General features: G+C 56.3%; 1 protein-coding gene across 2 annotated transcripts in view; it reads right to left on the bottom strand.

Annotated features, from left to right (window-relative positions):
* The window catches only part of Dh31 (diuretic hormone class 2), a 33,630-nt gene extending 16,871 nt beyond the window's left edge, over positions 1-16,759 (bottom strand). For both annotated transcript variants that reach the window (XM_076536143.1, XM_076536144.1), the window contains exon 1: positions 16,280-16,759. In XM_076536143.1, coding sequence (XP_076392258.1) covers positions 16,280-16,301 — 22 coding nt within the window. In that variant the 5' untranslated portion in view covers positions 16,302-16,759. The remainder of the gene's footprint in view (positions 1-16,279) is intronic.
* Positions 16,760-17,079: the final 320 nt, after the last annotated feature.

Raw genomic sequence — 17,079 nt, 5'->3', positions numbered from 1 at the left:
GTACCGAGCAAACGTTGCCGCTTTCGCGATCATCGCTCCAATCTTTTTCTTCGTTTTCCGACGCGTACTCTGTTTTTTCCTGTACGCGCGTGCGTATTTCGTCTCCTCGATCGGATCGATTCCGGTTCGAGCGCCTCCGACGAAAACTCGTTTACGGTTAGCGAACCGATCGAACTCGAATCGAACGAAGAAGAAAAACGTTCGATGTTCGCCCTAAACGGTTATCGGTCGTAACGCGAACGCGGTATCGAGTATCGATCGATCGAAGGCGCGTACGCGGAGCGACTCGGAGAGCGAGTCGAACGAAGCGAGTTCCGTTGTAAAATAATCGTTCAAGGTCTACGGTGGCGTTGCACCCACTCGTTCGAGAGAGCAGGCTTGCCAACGAAATACTGTTCGTTCGTTTACGTCCGCGCGCACCGCATCCTCTTTGCCACTCTCCGCGTCTGTTTTCCCCTTTCCGTTTTCTCGGTAACGATCGAAAACCCGTTCGACACGCGCGGAACAACGCGGAAATCGTTCGAACGATAAAACGCGCGGATTCTCTTCGATCGATTTGGTGAGGCCCGCGCGAAGGAAAGAGGTCGGAAAAATGGTTAGCGCGGGATCGGCTAATCGGCGAATCGGACGGACAGCGGGAAGAGGAACGAACGGAGACGGTCGGAGGCCGCGAGCGAGCAAGTTGCGCCGCGAGTCGAGGATGCTGGTGGCTGCATACCGCGAGGTACGGTATATATGTAGCTATCGAGGTCAATGGTTAGTCCAAGGTCCCGAGTTCGAATCTCGCGGCTGGGTTCAACGCGACTCGGCATTTCCTCTCGCGGCGTGCAACGATCTCCGTTCGTGGAACGCTCGAGGTCGAGACTCGCGCGAGTCGGAGAACGAGAGTCGTGGGTTTTCGTTTTTTCGCTGGCCGGTTTGGCGGTCGAGCCGCCGGTGGCTTTGTTCGCGAGGCGCGATACGCGATACGGGAGACGCGAAACGAAGGAGCTCGCGATCGAACGGGAAGCGTCGTATCGCGTCGTGGGAAAAACATCGCCGCGAAGAGAAACGACGGAAAAGGTAGAAGGATAAGGGTCAAAGAGCGTCGAGAGTCGTCGCGCGCGCAAACATCGTAATCTCGCGATAAGCCCGCGACTGATTTATTCGACGATAAAAGCTTATTGGAAACACGTGTATCGTAGGCCGCTGCCAAAACCGGTCGGCCGAGAGAGAGAACGATCTCGCTCGACCGGCGATGCGCGGCGAACGCTATGAATCACGCGGACGGTTTTAAGTCGTACGTCGTAAACTCGACCCGACTCGAGTCCATCTTTCTTCGCTCTTTTCTTTGTTTCCGTCCGACGCCGAGTCGCGACACCTAGGCTTTCTCGTTCGTTTCGATCTCCTTCCGTTACGACGCTCTATCCGCGAGTGTATCGACGCCGCGATCCCATAGAGACCGAGCGAAATGGAAGCGAAATGGAAGCAAAACGGAGCAAACCGAAGCGTGGGTGTACGCTCTGTTGCAACGTATCGGCTCGATAACCGTGTCCCGATAGCGCGACTAGTTTCGCGGAGAAAAATCGCGTCCGTTAGTCAGAGCTTGCGACATTAGCTCGCGCGGAGCGGCGTGCCGCACGACCGACCGACCGACTCCGTACGTACACGCGACCCACTTATTCGCGTCTACGCGAATAAAAGGTTCAACGCTCTCGTCCGCGTGTCGGCCGTTCCAATTACGCGGATCCCGATCGAACGTCTTTACGGCCTCCTCCTTACGGATTCGAATTCGACTCGTTTCGCTCGTTTTCCGCGCGATCGATAAGGATCGCGTCTTTTCCTTCGAACGGCCGACGCGCTCTTATTGCGCGATCCGTAATCGCGCAACGAGAAAGCAACGTAAACACTCGGATAACGTGGATTTATATTGACCGGCTACTCGCCGTCGACGGAAAATAATTTATCGATGACGCGCGTTCGCGAGCCGTCCGTTCCCGTTCCAGTTTTCGCTCTCCTTCTCGTCCGCGCTTTCCCTCTCGCCTTCGAGCGAGCGCGCGCGCTCTCGCTGCATCGATCGGTTTCGACGCGATAGTTCTCGATCGCCACCGAACCTCTTCCGTGTCCGCTTCGGTATCGAGGAGCGCGCGTTTCTCAATTCGCGAACGCATCCTCCGCGAAACCGAGCGTTTCGCTTTCGAACGGAAACGCGTCGAAGGTCCCCGAGGAGAGAAGTCGAGGCCATGCCACCCGGCTAGCCTCAAGGTTTTTTCGCGTTGTCTCCCTCTTCGCGTCGCCGCGCCGTCTCCTTTACCACCACCACCGCCACCCTCGGCGCCTCTATCTCCCGCTCCCTTTCTCCTCCGCCGCCTCTTTCGACCTTCTCTTCGATACAAGCTCCTCTCGTCCCTCCGATCGGTTTCATCCCGCACCGATTTCCGTTTCGAGCGCGGAAGCGCGCCGTCGATCCCTCGAGAGTTTCCTTACCGTTTTCTTCGAGATCGTCGCGGTTGCCCCGGGGCACGCGCGCGCGCACGGAAGAGGAGCAAGATTCTGGGGCGAGCAGACGGCGAGCGGAGAACGCGGACGGCAGACGGTAAACGGCAGACGGTAGCCGGCCGATCGACCGGCAGCCGGCGATCGAACCGAGACGTCGGAAGCGAACGCGAGAAGAGCGTCGGGCTTCCGCTCGGAAAAAGCGCGCGTTCGTTTCTGGCCGTGCCGTGCCGTGCCTTCGAACGGCGAAACTTTGCACCTTCGCTGACTCGCGCGATGACTCACGCGAGCAATGATTCACGAGACCGGCCGAGAAAACCTTAACGCGCCTCGAGACCTCGGTCCGAGTTGCCGCGATCGATTCCTAGTAATCGTTCGAATCGATTCCGTCGAATAACGCTTCCGGTATGCGGTATCGGTGCCGAGGAATTCGCGAGCGGTTTCGAGTTCGCTCGATTTCGGCGAACCGAGAGAAAACGAACGAGCGATATCTCGTTATCCTCGCGATTGCTCGCGACCTCGCGCGTATTTCGAACGAGCCCGGAACGAGCGGCGAGGAGCGTAACGAGATACGCGATAAGGGAAGATCGACGAAGCAGCTGCGCCGCGTTCGTTTTTCCTTTTATCGATCGGTGCTATCGTGCAACCGTTGCGCAACGATCGATTTTGCGTTTTCCTCCCGCTCTGCCCGGTAAACCGACACGCGAGGAAAAGAAAAAAAAAAGAACGAAATCGAAAAGAGGAACGACCAAACGATAGAGTCGCGCGGCGATGACGTTCGTCGCTTAGCCGCTGCCGCGTCGGCAGCAAGGGCAAAGTACGAGGCGCAGTTACGGTGTATCCGGTTTTATCGGCTACCGTGAATCATTCCGATCGTTATTGTCTTGTTCGGACGTTGTTCGCTTTATCTGGGTTTTTAGAACTTTTGCCTCGCGCGTTCTTCGTCGCGGTATCGCGTTCACTTTTTCTCCGGAAAACGAAACGTTCGCTTCGCTCGACATTCCGTGTCTCGAATAACCGCGTTTCGATGATTTTCTCGAAACGCGTTATCCGAGGTTCGCGCGTGCGTCGATCCAACGGATGGACGCCGCGGAGAAACGGAGGAAAGAGGACAAACGCGTGTTCTGGCGATCGCGCAACTCCCGTCCCCTCGGTGCCCCTTATCCGACCGGCGATCCCGTTGGACGAGCAAACTTTGCTGGCAAAACTGCAGCGCAATTAGGTTAGCTCGACTCGCATCGAAGCGAGACCGATTGCGAAAGACGGTGCGTCGGTGGAAGGAGCACGCCGGGGGTCGGTCGAAACGCGACGCTATCGGTCGTAGCGACTCGCGTCGCGCTTTATCGCGAGACGATAACGCGACAGCGATACGGGAGGGCAGTGGGAACGACCGAGATCGAAACGATCGCTAAATCGCGAGAAAAACGTCGAACCGATTCCGGGTAGCGTTCGATCGGACGACGTTGCAGCTCGGCGGCACAGACGGCAAGCGGGGAATACGGATTACGGGGTAGAGGCGCAGAGCACGGCCGGGGACGGAGAGGAGACGCGCGGGGACGCGAGTCGCAACGAAAGCAAGACCGATCTTCCGCTACGGCGCAATCAAGGCCGTACCACTGACTCAGCTCGACCAGCTGTTCGTTACAAAGAAAGAGCGCAAACGATATCGCGGACTCTCGCAACCGCGTGTGCCTTAGATAGCAGCTTCCTGGTGACCTCGGTGCATTAGCACTCGCAATGCCACGTACCGTGACTGCGTTGCCAGCTGCGTTTCTTCCGTTTGTTTACGCGTTCGCCCCGATCGATGATCGTCTTATCGAAAAGACGCTTTGTTTCTCGACAAATTTCCGAGCTGTCCAACCACCGGTCGACCATCGATTCTCCATCGATGCCGTTGCTCGCGGACTTCCGTACAAGCGATTTTCTTCGAACAGCCGTGCCTTCTCCTTCGCCATCTTTCTCTTTTCTCTTCTTCCGCATCAACGCGAACACTCTTACCCCGAAAACGGAAGAGGATCGGTGGCCGATCGAACCCGTAAACATATGGAAATGGACCGCGACATCCGTAAGAGGCGTCCAATTCGACGCGAGAGAAGGAAGAAGCCTTTCCAACGCGTAAACCGTAAAAGGGTTTCTATTTTGTTATTGCCGTGATGCGCGTGATTCGGGTGTCGAACCGAAATTTTTCCGGCAGAGCGCGCAGTCTATTCCCATTAGGCTAGGGTCGGATAAAAGCGGTATAGAGGAAAAGCGAAGACGAACTCATCCATGGTTTCGAGCGTGCTGCACGTCGAACGCTTGGGTCCGCGTCGAATCGACCGACCAGGCTACCAGGGCCGTTCGAATCCGACCGAGCCCGAGGAAATCCGAGCGAACCCGATCGGTCGACTCGACTATCTCGTTCGAATCGGAATCGCCTTTTACCGAAATCTTTTTAAAGACGACGTCGTCGCTGTCGAGCCCATCGTACCGGTTTTCGCGGTACGACTCTGGACACGAATACCGATCGAGAATTTCGACGATTCCGGCGGGCAAAATCGAAGCGACGAACTCGGAGTCGTCGCTCGCGACTCGCGCCGCGTAGGCGAACGCGATAATTAAGTCGAATCGAATTCTCGGAAGGTCGATCACCGGCTGCGAGAAAGATGACCACATCGGCGCGGTCATCGAAACCGTCCACAGTTCGATCTGTCGTGAAAAATCGGTTCGTTCGGCAAAACTTTCGTTCGATTTAACGTACGCCAAACAACCCGGTATTACGCAGTTACGACCACGCGCGACGACCGATGAATCACCGACGAGCCTTCGCACGCTTCGTTTTTATCTTATCGGCCGTTGAACACCGGCAGACGCGTTGTCGTCGTCGTAATCGTCCTCGAAGCTCGTTCGCCGAGCGACGCAACGCGACGCGATTGGATTTTCGGAAAGCTTTTCCGCGCGTCGAACGATAAAAGAACGAGAGGACGCCGCGACGCGAACCTGATCCGGCACGACGCGACCTGGCGTAGGCGGTACTCGTTCGAGCTGCAGCGATTCGAACAGAATATTCCTCGACGGTTCGAACACGCGCGATCGATCGAGCTTCGCGCTGTATCGTGGATCGTCGGGAAGCGAGGGTCCCTTCTACCGGACGGGAGCAACAAGATTTTATCGAATAAAAAATTTTCGAAAACTGTTACACAACTCGAATGTTCGAGTTCGTTTCGCAAGATCGTTCAACAAGCTCAAAGCCACGATTAGGTTAGATCGGGTATCGCAGCTACGAAATTTGTCGCGAGCGAGAAAATATCTTGAGCAAAACGGTAGGATAAGAGGATACGGACGAGCGAGAAAGGAGCGCGATCGACGTACGCGCGGAAAAGAGAAAACGGGCAGGCGCGGCGCGACGGTGAGAGCAGCGAAGGGAAAGGAAGGGTATGGTAGAGAGGGGAAAAGAAGAGAAGAGGAGGGTAGGGTCGGGTAGGGCAGAGAAGGGACGGCAGAAGAGGAAGATGGTCAAAAGGCCACAGGCAGGGCAAACCGTACACCGTAACACACGCATAAATTACGATGTAATTACAAGCTTGGCGATCACGATCGCCGGTTAGGACGGCAGATAGATCGAATCTCGGAGGTTCCCGAGAGGAAGAGAAGATCGTGTGGCAGGAGGAGCGGCTGCACCGGCCAGACGGTCGAAAGGAAGAAAAGTTGAGCACCGAACGGGGGCAATCCCGCGAAGACGGAGGCGGAGAACGAGGGAAAGAGCGAGACGAAGCATCGGAGCGGACGCGGCAAATGCGCACCGAAAGAAACGAAACTAGAAAATGATCGCGTACGCGCGATCGAGCGAAAATCGGTACAGCGGATTCGAAGAAAAGCGAGCTCGCCGAAGCGAATCTCCGGTACGATCTCGGCCGATCGCGAAAACCTTCGGTTCGTTTCGGTGTCTCGGAAACGCTTGGCGGTAAAAGATTCGCGTCTGGCAGGTAATGAACGATATCGAACGCCGAAGCGCGGCGCAACGAGCCGATTAGACGGCTCGGGACGGGTCGACGGACTTTGGAACGTCGTTTCGTTCGATCAGCGAGCCAGGGTGAAGCGTATCGCGCGAATCGGAGGATGTCAGACGAGCAGGCGTCGCGTGACCGCACGGTAGGTTCGCGCGCGTCGGACCGTATTACCCTGGCCGCGAAATCGAAACGCGGAACCGTTGCCTAAATCGATCCCGTGGACGAGCGAACGGCGGCGAAGCGGCGTTATCGAAGGGGACGATGCCTTTGCGAGGGTTCTTCGATCGCCGCGTAGACCGTAAAGCGTAAAGCGCGACGACGCGCGCTCGGAAAACGCGCTCCACTGGGCCAGACCAGACGCGAGACCGGCATCGGCGAAAAAACACTCGGCGCGTAAAATCTAACGGTGAAATTATCGTCGAGCTGTCGCTTCGATCGGGCAGCGCGCGTTACCGTTCGCGAATCGACCACCGATAAACGAGACGCGAGAAGGCGGTGCAGACAGTTTGCTCGTGTCCTTGACCTTCCGGGTCGAGGCCAAAGTTCGCCACCGAACGATCCCCTTTAAACAGAATTTCTATCGCCTTTTTCGTTCGCGATCCGTCTCCCTGTTACCCCTCGGCCTACATTTCCTTCGCTTCGGCTACGGCTGGAATCTTCGATTCGATAAATAACGCCTTCGTTCGATAAACCTATACCGGGAACCGGTTTCTTTCCTTCTTTCTTTTCCCTCGCGCGTCCATCGTTTTATCCCTCGCCATTTCTACTATTCGAAACGAGAAATCTACGTTTTTACCAAGATCGACCAGAAGACAAGCCCGAAGGTTCTATCGCGATCGTCTCGCCTGACCCACGTTCCATCCCCTTACCGATTTTCCTCTCGTCGCTTTCCCCGAGGTCGCGCGCGTCCCCGTGTTTTCATCCGCCTCTGTCGCTTTCGTTAGCGGTCGTCGAACGAATTATCGGACGCTTTTGCGTCGCGGCGGAGTGTGGGAATCACCGACTCGGCCACGAACAGATGGCAAGGATCGTCGACGAGAAGGTGGTCGAAGCGAAGGCGGAGGTGGAGGCATAGACGGAGATGGAAGGAGGACGAAGCGGGAGGGAAAGGGAAGAAAGAGGAGACGCGCACGAAAGGGTGACGGTCACGGTGGTAATGGTAGTAGGGTCGACGGTAGATCGCGGGTACGGCGCGGAGCGGCGAGGAGGCAGGGACGCGCAGCGATATACGACGCTGGCGGAGGTTAATGCCGCGATCCGGTTCAGGGGGCAACCAGCAGCAGCCTGGCTGAAAACGTGGCTCGGTTGGCTGACTGACCGGTTCGCTGGCTGGCTGACTGACTGACTGACTGACTGACTAGATAGCTCGCTCGACCGCGCGTCCGCTCGACTTTCCGTCCTCTCTCGGTTCCGATCCGAGAACTCGCGGTAAACGCGCGATCGATCGACGAAGCGAGCGCCGCGAAGGGTGGCGATATCGCGCGCCGGATAAAAAAAGAAAAGTTCGCGTTCGCGGTATCGGAAAAAGACGCGGAGAAGAGAGGACGGTAAGAGAAGAGAAACGCGACGCACGGACGAAGCGAGGTGAACCGAGACGCGGCAAAACGAGGCGAAACGAGGCACGAGGTGGGACGAGAGGACGGGCAGAGCGGCGAGACGCGGCGAGAGGCGGAGGCGAACGGAGAGGCGAGCGGCTGGGCGAAGCGAGACGAGATCGCGCGCTCGCGAGCGAAGTTTGTTTGTCGTTGACCTCGTACCGACGACCCTGACGTGAGTCAGAGTCTACGAATCGAGAACCGAGAGTCGAGAGCAACGGAAAGACGGGTCAAACGATGTCAACTCCGATATTTAACGACACACGCGCGAACGGACAAACTCGAAGATCGCGCGAGACGGAAAGCTCGAACAGCCGAAGGATCGAGCGTCGAGTTTTCGACGTATCGCTCGCGGAAACGTCGCGCGTCACGCTGGAACGTGAAGAGAACGAGGACGGTCGGTACACATGGTTTACCAACCAAATCGAGGGGTCTCTGACCTCGTCGAGGTTACGATCGAATCTCGTCGAGGCCTCGAACGCGGCTTCCGTCGTCCGCGCGAAACGGGAGATTCGTTCGATCGAAGAAGAGCGATCGTTGCAGGCGCGAAAGATTATCGACCGATGGAGGGAAACGTCTTTGACCGGTTCGCGAGACGGTACGGTCAAGGTCGGTGAAACTCGTTCGTTTAACGCGAAATCCTTGGTACTCGGTCGACGCGACGGAGGGTGGCGGAGCGCGGCGGGATCAGAGGGTAGATGGCGGGGTAAGGCGGGGGTGCGACACTGTCGCCGTGCCTCGGATAAAACAGCCCGCGAACGCGTCGACGCTTTCGAGAAGCCTCGAAAACCTCGAAACCGGAATATTACCCGAAATAATTCGATCTTCGATAGAACGCGTTCGTACAGGAGATACAGCGGTGATCGCGTTAAATCGCAACGAGTCGAAACGCTTTAAACGAGAAGGAATTGGCACGGGAAAAGTCAACACGATGCGCGCGCGAGTTTGCCAATTTCGTAATTCTACGAACCAAAGTGGATTGGTCGTAGTCGTTGGAGAAAAAACTGCTCCTCTCCGTGCGTATTCGGATGGAACGCAAAGCCGAGCAGTCAGAACAGATTAATAATTTTGAAAAGAAACGACAAAAAGGATTCGAGCGTCATTAAATTCACGGTACACGAGTAGAAGTTGGGGAAACGGTGAGAAGGAAAGAAAAGAGCAGTCGAAGCGAAACGCGTGACTAACGGTCGGTCTCCCGCGTCGCACCGGGAAAACCTGGCGCGGCAAGTTCGCCGCAACGCCAGCGAATTCAACCGAGGTTACGCGATTTTCTTCGCGCTCGAACTTTTAGCGTTCGATATCGAACCGCGCTATGTCGTTACCGCGGACGTCGAAATTCCGCACGCGGCGATTCGCCAAGGGCGCGTAGCGGTAAAGCGATTCGTTAACCTTCCGTGCCGCGAATAAACGACGTCCTCGCCAACATCGTTCCGGTTCGCCAACGTCGCGCGACTCTCGCCGAGCCCGATTATTAATAGGAGCGGGCGGCGACGCTCCAAGGAGAATCGTCGATGCCGATCGCTGCCGAAATCTACCGGCGGACTTTGTTCTCGACTTTCTCTCTCTCCTTTTATCGCCGACTCGACTGTAACGGTGCTAAAGGTATTCGAAGGTATCGCGTTCGTCTCGTGTTTGAGTCACGTTGCTCTTTATCGCGGCTAAGCGAATCGGCTGGGGCGCGAGAGTAACGCGGTAGCCTAACCGTTTTTACAGCTTTAAAACGTCCAGCTATGTCTCTCTCCAGGATTCGCGCGTTCCTTTTACCTTCGATCTCTAGCTCGCGTCGTCCTTGCGTCGCTGACTCTCTCTTTCTCCGCATCTATTTTCTGTCTCCGTCGTCCGCTCGCTTTTCCTCGTGCAGTTCGCTGGTTCATCCGACGTTTCGAACGATGACGCGAAAGAACGGAGCGAGATCGAACGAGCGAGGAAAACGCCGAGAAGCGTTCCGAGAAGGAAGCGCGCTCGAGGCGAGGTAAAATCGCTGCGTCGCGTCCGCGTGCTCGACGTAATTCGTGGAAAGATAAGCAGGCGAACTCGATACGCTGCACCGGAGCGGAGCAACGAAGGATCGGCCGCGCGATAACGAGGCGCGACGATAAATCGTTCGGTTAGCGAAGCGTCGCGCGTCGCGGTAACGCGTTCCGCGAACGTCCCGAACGATTCGACGCGAGCGGAGGATGAGCGTCGCCGAGTTCCCGGTATCGAGGGAACGCGTTTCGCTCGTTCGAAGAGAGGAGCTCGAGTCGGCCGTCACCGACAGAAAAAACTCATTCCCTCCAGCGGAGGGACGAGTAAAAAGCGAAAAGCAGAAAGCCGCCGTCGTCGTCGTCGTCGTCGTTGGCGTCGTCGCCGAGGTGCACCGTGATTCCCTCGTAAAAATATTATTTACGTCGGTCGCGGTTGGCCGACCAACCGGCCGGCGAAACACGCTGCCTCGTCGCGCTTCTCTTTCTTTTAATCCGTAAGCGAGCCTTCGCGTCGATTACGAGAGCGTCGATGATCGCTTCGATACCGAAACATCTCCGTTTCGATCGTTCGTCGAGGTTCGCGAGCCACGAATCTCGACGATTCAGGTTCCAGATAGGCGTTGTTTCGAGGACCGTTCGGAACGATCCAACGGGCGCACTCGGGCAATTATGGGAACCAGGTCGTAGAGTCGGTTGCGTAATCGTAGACGGGCGAGGCCCGCGTTCGAAGTAACTTCGCTTCGGTGAAAGCGAAAGATTCTACCAGTTCGAGCGGCGCAGCTATACGGCCGCGATACGCGACTCGAAACGCGTCGGCGGAACGAACGGCAAACTCGCGATCTCGTCCTATCGAAACCCGTTCGTCTTCCTCGTTCTCGACGAACTTCCGGATCGCGACGGAGAGTCGGCGCGCCGCGCGCGTTGCCAGTCGTCTTCGAAGAAATACGGCGCCCCCGAAACGAGCGAAGAAACCGGCGAGCAGGTAAGCGGCCAGTCGAACGGACAGGTAAGTTGGAAGGTGGGTAGGTAGGTAGGTAGGTAGGTAGAAAGGTAAGTAGGCAGGCAGGTAGGTAAATAGGGAGGCAAACGGACGGAAAGGCGAGCGGATAGGTAAGCGGGAAGGTGAGCAGAGCAAGGCGAACAGGCAAACTGGCTGCTCTCCAGCCAGGTAGACGAGCGAATAAATCCTGGATGTACGTTATTAATTCTCGTCTTAAGGCTCGATCTCGTACTCGAATATTTTCGAACGGACGAGGTAACGAGGGAAGTATCGGCGAGGTCCGCGAAGACTCGGCGGAAAGCCTCGAAGATGGAAAGTTGGCGAAATTTCGAGAATCGAGAGACGAAATCGGGAAGAGAGCGCGAATTCGTGGCGAAACGATCGCGTAACGCGTCGAATCGAACGGAAAGGAATGGTCGGGGAAGAAACGCGGGGACGATCGCGGTTCGAAAAGGGGTTCCGAACGATCGTAAATCTCCGAGCATCTCCGACGAAACTGGTTCTACGAAATAGGCCTCGTCCTCGGCAGTTATACCTGCCGCTACGCCGAATGCAAAATCGTTCTCGGCGGACGGCTAAACCGCAAGCGTCGATCGCGTATCTCGAACGCTCTGAGAGAAAAGCGAAGCGCGATGACTCGTGTCGGAGCAAAAATCGCCGCGAGAGCCATGCTGGTTCTCGGGAAAAGCGGAGAGAACGGCGATGCCGTCTAAAAATACGTAACGGGGTGCGGTCGAGGTGCAACTCGTAAGGTCGCGAGTTCGATTCCCTCCGAGGGAAAATACGCCGCTATTTCTAGAATCTCCGGTCGAGTACTCGAGTCGCGGTGCGAACGCCCAGCGAGTACACCTTATCCCGAGGCCTCGCGTTCGTTCGCCTTCAACGCGATTCGCGAGAATCGACGCCGAAAATTTCGAAAGCGCGTCTCTACGACGAGGCTTCGTCCCGTCCACGGACGAGAACGTAGCGGGGCGTGGATCGTTAAGAGGAGAAACTCGAGGGGCTGCCGGAACTTGACGGGTCGTGGAAGCGCGTCGGGTTCGTCGCAACGGGAATTAGTTCGGGATTAACGGACAGGGCTTCGAAGCGATTATCGAAAGTTCGTCGTGCCGTGCCGCGCCGCGCCGTGCTGGCAGGGGCGCGATAAGTCTCGTCGCGCGTTAATCGGTCCGGCTTGTTCCGAAACGGTAGACTTCGCGGAAAGAAGCACGTCGACGATCGATCCGTGGAGAAAAACCAACGACGAAAGGGGGAAAATTTTGGGGACGCGAGAGAACATCGGGTAAAGACTCGTCGTCGTCGTCGTCGGATTCGTCTCCTCCCTCGCTTTCGCCTTCGGCCTCTTCGTTCTCGCTGTTCGGTATCGCTAAATAAAGCCGCGTTTAAATGGTTGCGACGCAGCTGCCATTCGAGTACAATGGTACCCCTGTGTTCCCCGAGGCTCGGAGCTCTTTCAGAGGCATCGTAGCGTCGAGGCGGGCACGTTTTTTCGAGCCACCGAGGAGGATCGTAAAACGCCACGTGTTTGAAAAGTAGGTCATCCAAGCGAGATTCGAGCGAACGAGCGATAGAGCGAACGAATTTTCATCGGGACGACCGGTAACGGAAGGGTTTCGACCGCGTGCCGCCCCTTTCGCGAGGGAAAGCGAGCGAGCCTCGGATCCGAGATTTATCTCCCCTTCGTTCCTCGAGATATCGATTCGTCGCTTCACCCTCGTCCGCGTGCTTTTCTCGCGGGTGGTTCGCGGGGCGGGAGCGTCCCGAAAAACGAATAATCTGGAAGGCAGGGAAGAGAGGGGTCGATCGCGGCGAAGAACGCGAGGTCGAGCGGTTACGGTTACGAGTTCGCGTTTGCTCGTCGAGAATTTGCGCCGGTTATATTTATCCGATCGAGGCTCGCAATTTCCTCGCGACTCGTAAACCTCGCGGTTCGCCGGCCAACCGACGAGGAACAGGAGTTTCCCCGTGCGTCACCGTACGGCGTACGTACGTTCGCTAGCTCGTTTTTCCAAAGCGAATGCCAAAATCTCGTCGAATGCAGCGCAGTTTCCGTTTGCTCCGCTCTCCCTGCTGCTTCGTCTCGCGAGCTTTCTAAACGAGAAACGACGCTTTCTTTCGCAGAGATCAACCGCGCGGTCGCTTTTCAACGCCGCGGACGAAAATTTTCGCGCGTCCGTGCGCTTATTCCGACGCAGGTAGACGACTGTAGGAGTTTGGCTCGCGGCAAACGTCCGAACGAATAAACCGAATGCCGCGCGAGGCCCGAAAGGACCTAGGCTCTTTCTTCTCGATCCTCGGATCGCCTCGACCCTCGCTCCTTTTCATAAGACGCTTTAGCCTAGAGTCGCCGGCAATAGGGAGACGGGGACGAGGAAAGAAAGAGAAAGAGAGAACGACAGGATGCTTTGAATAGACGGTCTCGCGAAGGATCTCGAGTTTCAATGGCCGTGCCACGTCCGATTCCGTGACAACCGAAAGACGTCGAACGAGGATACGAGAGCGGGACTCGTTCGGTACAAAGGAACGGACGATTTTCGGTCGAGTACGCGCACCGATCCGAAGAAAGCCTGACCGAGGAACGCTCGAACCGATCCCGGTGAACTCGCTCGAGGGAACAGTTACGGGTCGTAGGGACGCGACGCGGCCTTTTATTCGGCCACCGCGGGACGGAGGGACGAGCGGCTGTTGTAGCGTGCTACCGTAATTCGTACCCGGAGAATCGTCCGTCGATAGAACGCGGAGAATCCGAAGCTCGCGAAGCCGCGCTCGTAAATCTCGAGGTTCGGTCGCGTCGATGCCCGTCCTAACGTTTTCTCCCTACGCAAGGTTCCGTGGGAAACCGAAACGCGATCGCGTCGGTCTCCGGAGAAAAGATGAAACGAACGCGTTCGGTTGGGAAAGGTTGCGTGCGCGCGCGCGCGCGCGCCAATTCTCCGTCGCGTCGACGCGTTACGAAATTGGTAAATCGTCGAAGGATGAAAAGACGAAAAGGAGAGAGAGAAGGATGACGCGGGAGGGTCGCGGGACGCGACGAACACGGGACGGCGCGAGGGGGCGGCGGAGAGCAGAACGTCCGCGATAATCCAGTCGATCCTCTCTCGAATTCTCCGTTACGAATAATAAACTCGCCGACAAAGTGGCCGACTATCCCGGCAACTGAACAGGGACCGAGCATAGACGCCTTCCACGAATCGCTTTTTTCCGTTTCGACCTTCCGTGCCGTAAAAGGAGAGCCGAGTTCTCGAAGAAGGACGCCTCGTCGCACCGCCTCGCGTCGCTCGCTCGGCTTTACGGTTCTTCGGATAAATCGATTTTTTCCACAAATCTTTGCCTTTCGGGTGGTCGCGATCCGAACGCGTCGCTTTCTCCTTCTCTCCTCTTTACCGCTCGTCCAACGTTCCTTTCGTTTCCTTCGGCGATCCGCGCGCGTCACAAAACGGAAACCGAACGAGCACGGATTCGATCGCGATTTAATTTAGCGTCGTCTTCGGTCTTTCTCTCGACGGGAATCGATCGAAAATCTCCCTCCCTTTGATCGTATCCCTCGGCTTCGACGAGTCGTTCACCCGTTCCTCGTTTCGTCGCTTTTCTCTCTTCGTCGAGACTCTCGAGTCTGGTTTTCCGCTCGAACGAACACGATCGTTTCGCGCGCGCTCCCTCGAACTCGGCCGGTCACTGGATGTGCCCTCGAGTCGTTCCCGGTCCCTCGGAGTACCATCGGGATCGTTTTACGTTCGTTTCCGCGCAAACTTCCCTCTTGCTCCCTCGTCCTATAAGCTAGAAGTCGAGCGCTTTCCTCGAAAAGCGGTCGAAAGGAACCGGGCGCGCATCGTTCTTCCGATTCGAGGCTTCCCGGCGTTGGTCGCGTTTGGTCGCGGTTATCCTTTCTCTTTTCCAGGTCCGTATCGGCTGAACGCGCGACCTGGCTTTACGATCACGGAACGTTGACCCGACGCGACTGGAAGTGGCAGAAGTTGCTTCTCGGAACCGCCGATAAACGAGAGAGAAACGTCGAACGCGTCGCCAGCGTTATTACCTCGGAGACGAACGAACCGAGAGCGCGCGTCGCGGTAACCCAAGAGACGCGCAGTTTAAGAAAACCGACGCACGGGTATTTCCGCTTACTATCCGATGCATTCGTCGACCGTTTCTGGCTCGTTCGCAGCCTGTATCGCGCCGTTACGAGAGCCGAATCGTAGACGAATCGAGATTCGTCGAACACGATCTACCGGAAAAACGAGCGTCGCGCGGTTACGGCATGTAGCGCGACTCGGTTCGTGGAAACGCTAGCGTCTAATCTTGGACGACTGTGACGAATCGGCTGCGTGGACCAAGGGCGATGACGCGAGCCCCGGGGCAAGGGTAACGAAAACGGAGGAAAAGAGACATCCGATTTCCGGTGTCGAGAAGCGACGACGATCGTTCGAACGAGCGCGCGTCTCGCGGTCGAATCACTTCCCGATGCGCGCCGCGCGTCGTCGCGTATGCCGCGAATTCGAATCGCGTCGCGTCGGTGGGAAGAATTTTGCGAGCGAATCGGATCGATGCGAAACGTTCGGAAAGGAGCAGTCGTGATCGGAGAAAGATCGGAAAGAAACGTAACTGGAGCAGAACCGACCGTATCCGACCACGTTACGAACGAGTCGCATCATGAACGTCGTCGTTTCCGTTCTCTCGCTTTTTGCCCTATACTCGCGAACCATTCGTTAAAGGGATTCACGATCGAGTACGAACATCTGTCTTTCGATTTGTACGTATTTCTTGAAAAACTCATTTCCGAAACTGGAAATTAAATTCGGTCGTTCGTTTTCCTTTTGAACGAAAATAAAGCAACGAGAAGCGCGTGGCACGGACGAAGCGTCGTCTCGTTCGTGGTTGGCCGAGAATCGATGAACGCGACGCGATACGAACAGTCGAGGTACTTCGGTAGCGCCCTCGGGTACACGCGGTTATAACTAATCCGAAAGTTTTCGGCGCTTTATCGACGTTCGCTACGACGTTTCGTTAAAACGCTTCGAGTTAGACCGTTCCAGCGGGCTTCGAAGCGAACGAAAGATCGAACGTTTTCGTTGGTACCGGAGTCCGCAGCGTTTATCGCTCGTCCGTTCGCTCGCGTTTGCGCTCGATACGACGTAAAAGATTGCGCGCGAAGGTAAAGAGAAACGAACGTGCTCGCGCGTTGTTCGGGCCAACGAACAACGATGGCCTCGGTTTCAGGGTCGTTTCGGCTATTATTCGCTTGCACCGACTTACCTCGCCTTCTCTTCGTTCGCATCGTTACCCCGCCTCGTTTCTCGCCGCGTCTTGTCTCGTCTCGCCGGTTACCTAGCCATGCATCCTTTCGCCTTCTTTCGTTTCGTCTAGCCTCGACTCGACTCGCCGCGGCTCTCCTCGCCTCCGCGCCGCCACCCCTCGCCTCCCGGCCCCGACTATATACCTTTTCGTTCTTTACCGCGCATCGTTCCCTGTTATCCCAACCGCTCGTCGTACCTTCGTTCCGCTCGTAAGGACGCGACTCGTTCAGTTCGAATCGTAAATCTTTCCGTTCTCGGGATTTTTGCGATCAAACTGTTTGCGTCGAACGAACGCGTAAAAGCGCGCTCGCGTTTTACGTTCGACGTTTATGGATGCGAGACGTTCAACGATTCGCGTCGAAGGTTACTTTCCAAGGATCGCGTCGAATTACGATTGCAAATAACGAGCAGAAACATTGACGTTTCCGCGTTCGTGCGTTGCACGAAATTCTAGTCGCGCGCTCGATCTCGAAGCTGCAGGCTCGAGGGCGCTGCTTTTTAGCGCGCTGGCGACATCTACGCGAAACGAGCGTTCCTCGGCGACCGACGTTCGACCAAACAGTAGCCATAACGAGACGCGACGCTTTAATGAACAAACTTCTCGTAAAGAGGGATGAAACGATAATACTTTCAGCGTTGCCATTTCTTTCCAATTTATTCGCGATAATCGTTTTTATAACGTCATTTTGTAAATACTTCGATAAAATATATCCTATATCGATAACGCTCAGAACATTTACGGTTCGAACGAATTTCCCG

Source organism: Megachile rotundata, chromosome 10 (assembly GCF_050947335.1).
Source record: "Megachile rotundata isolate GNS110a chromosome 10, iyMegRotu1, whole genome shotgun sequence".
NCBI classification, from domain to species: domain Eukaryota; kingdom Metazoa; phylum Arthropoda; class Insecta; order Hymenoptera; family Megachilidae; genus Megachile; species Megachile rotundata.
Note: the sequence above shows the minus strand (reverse complement) of the source record. Positions and strands in the feature narration are given on the sequence as shown.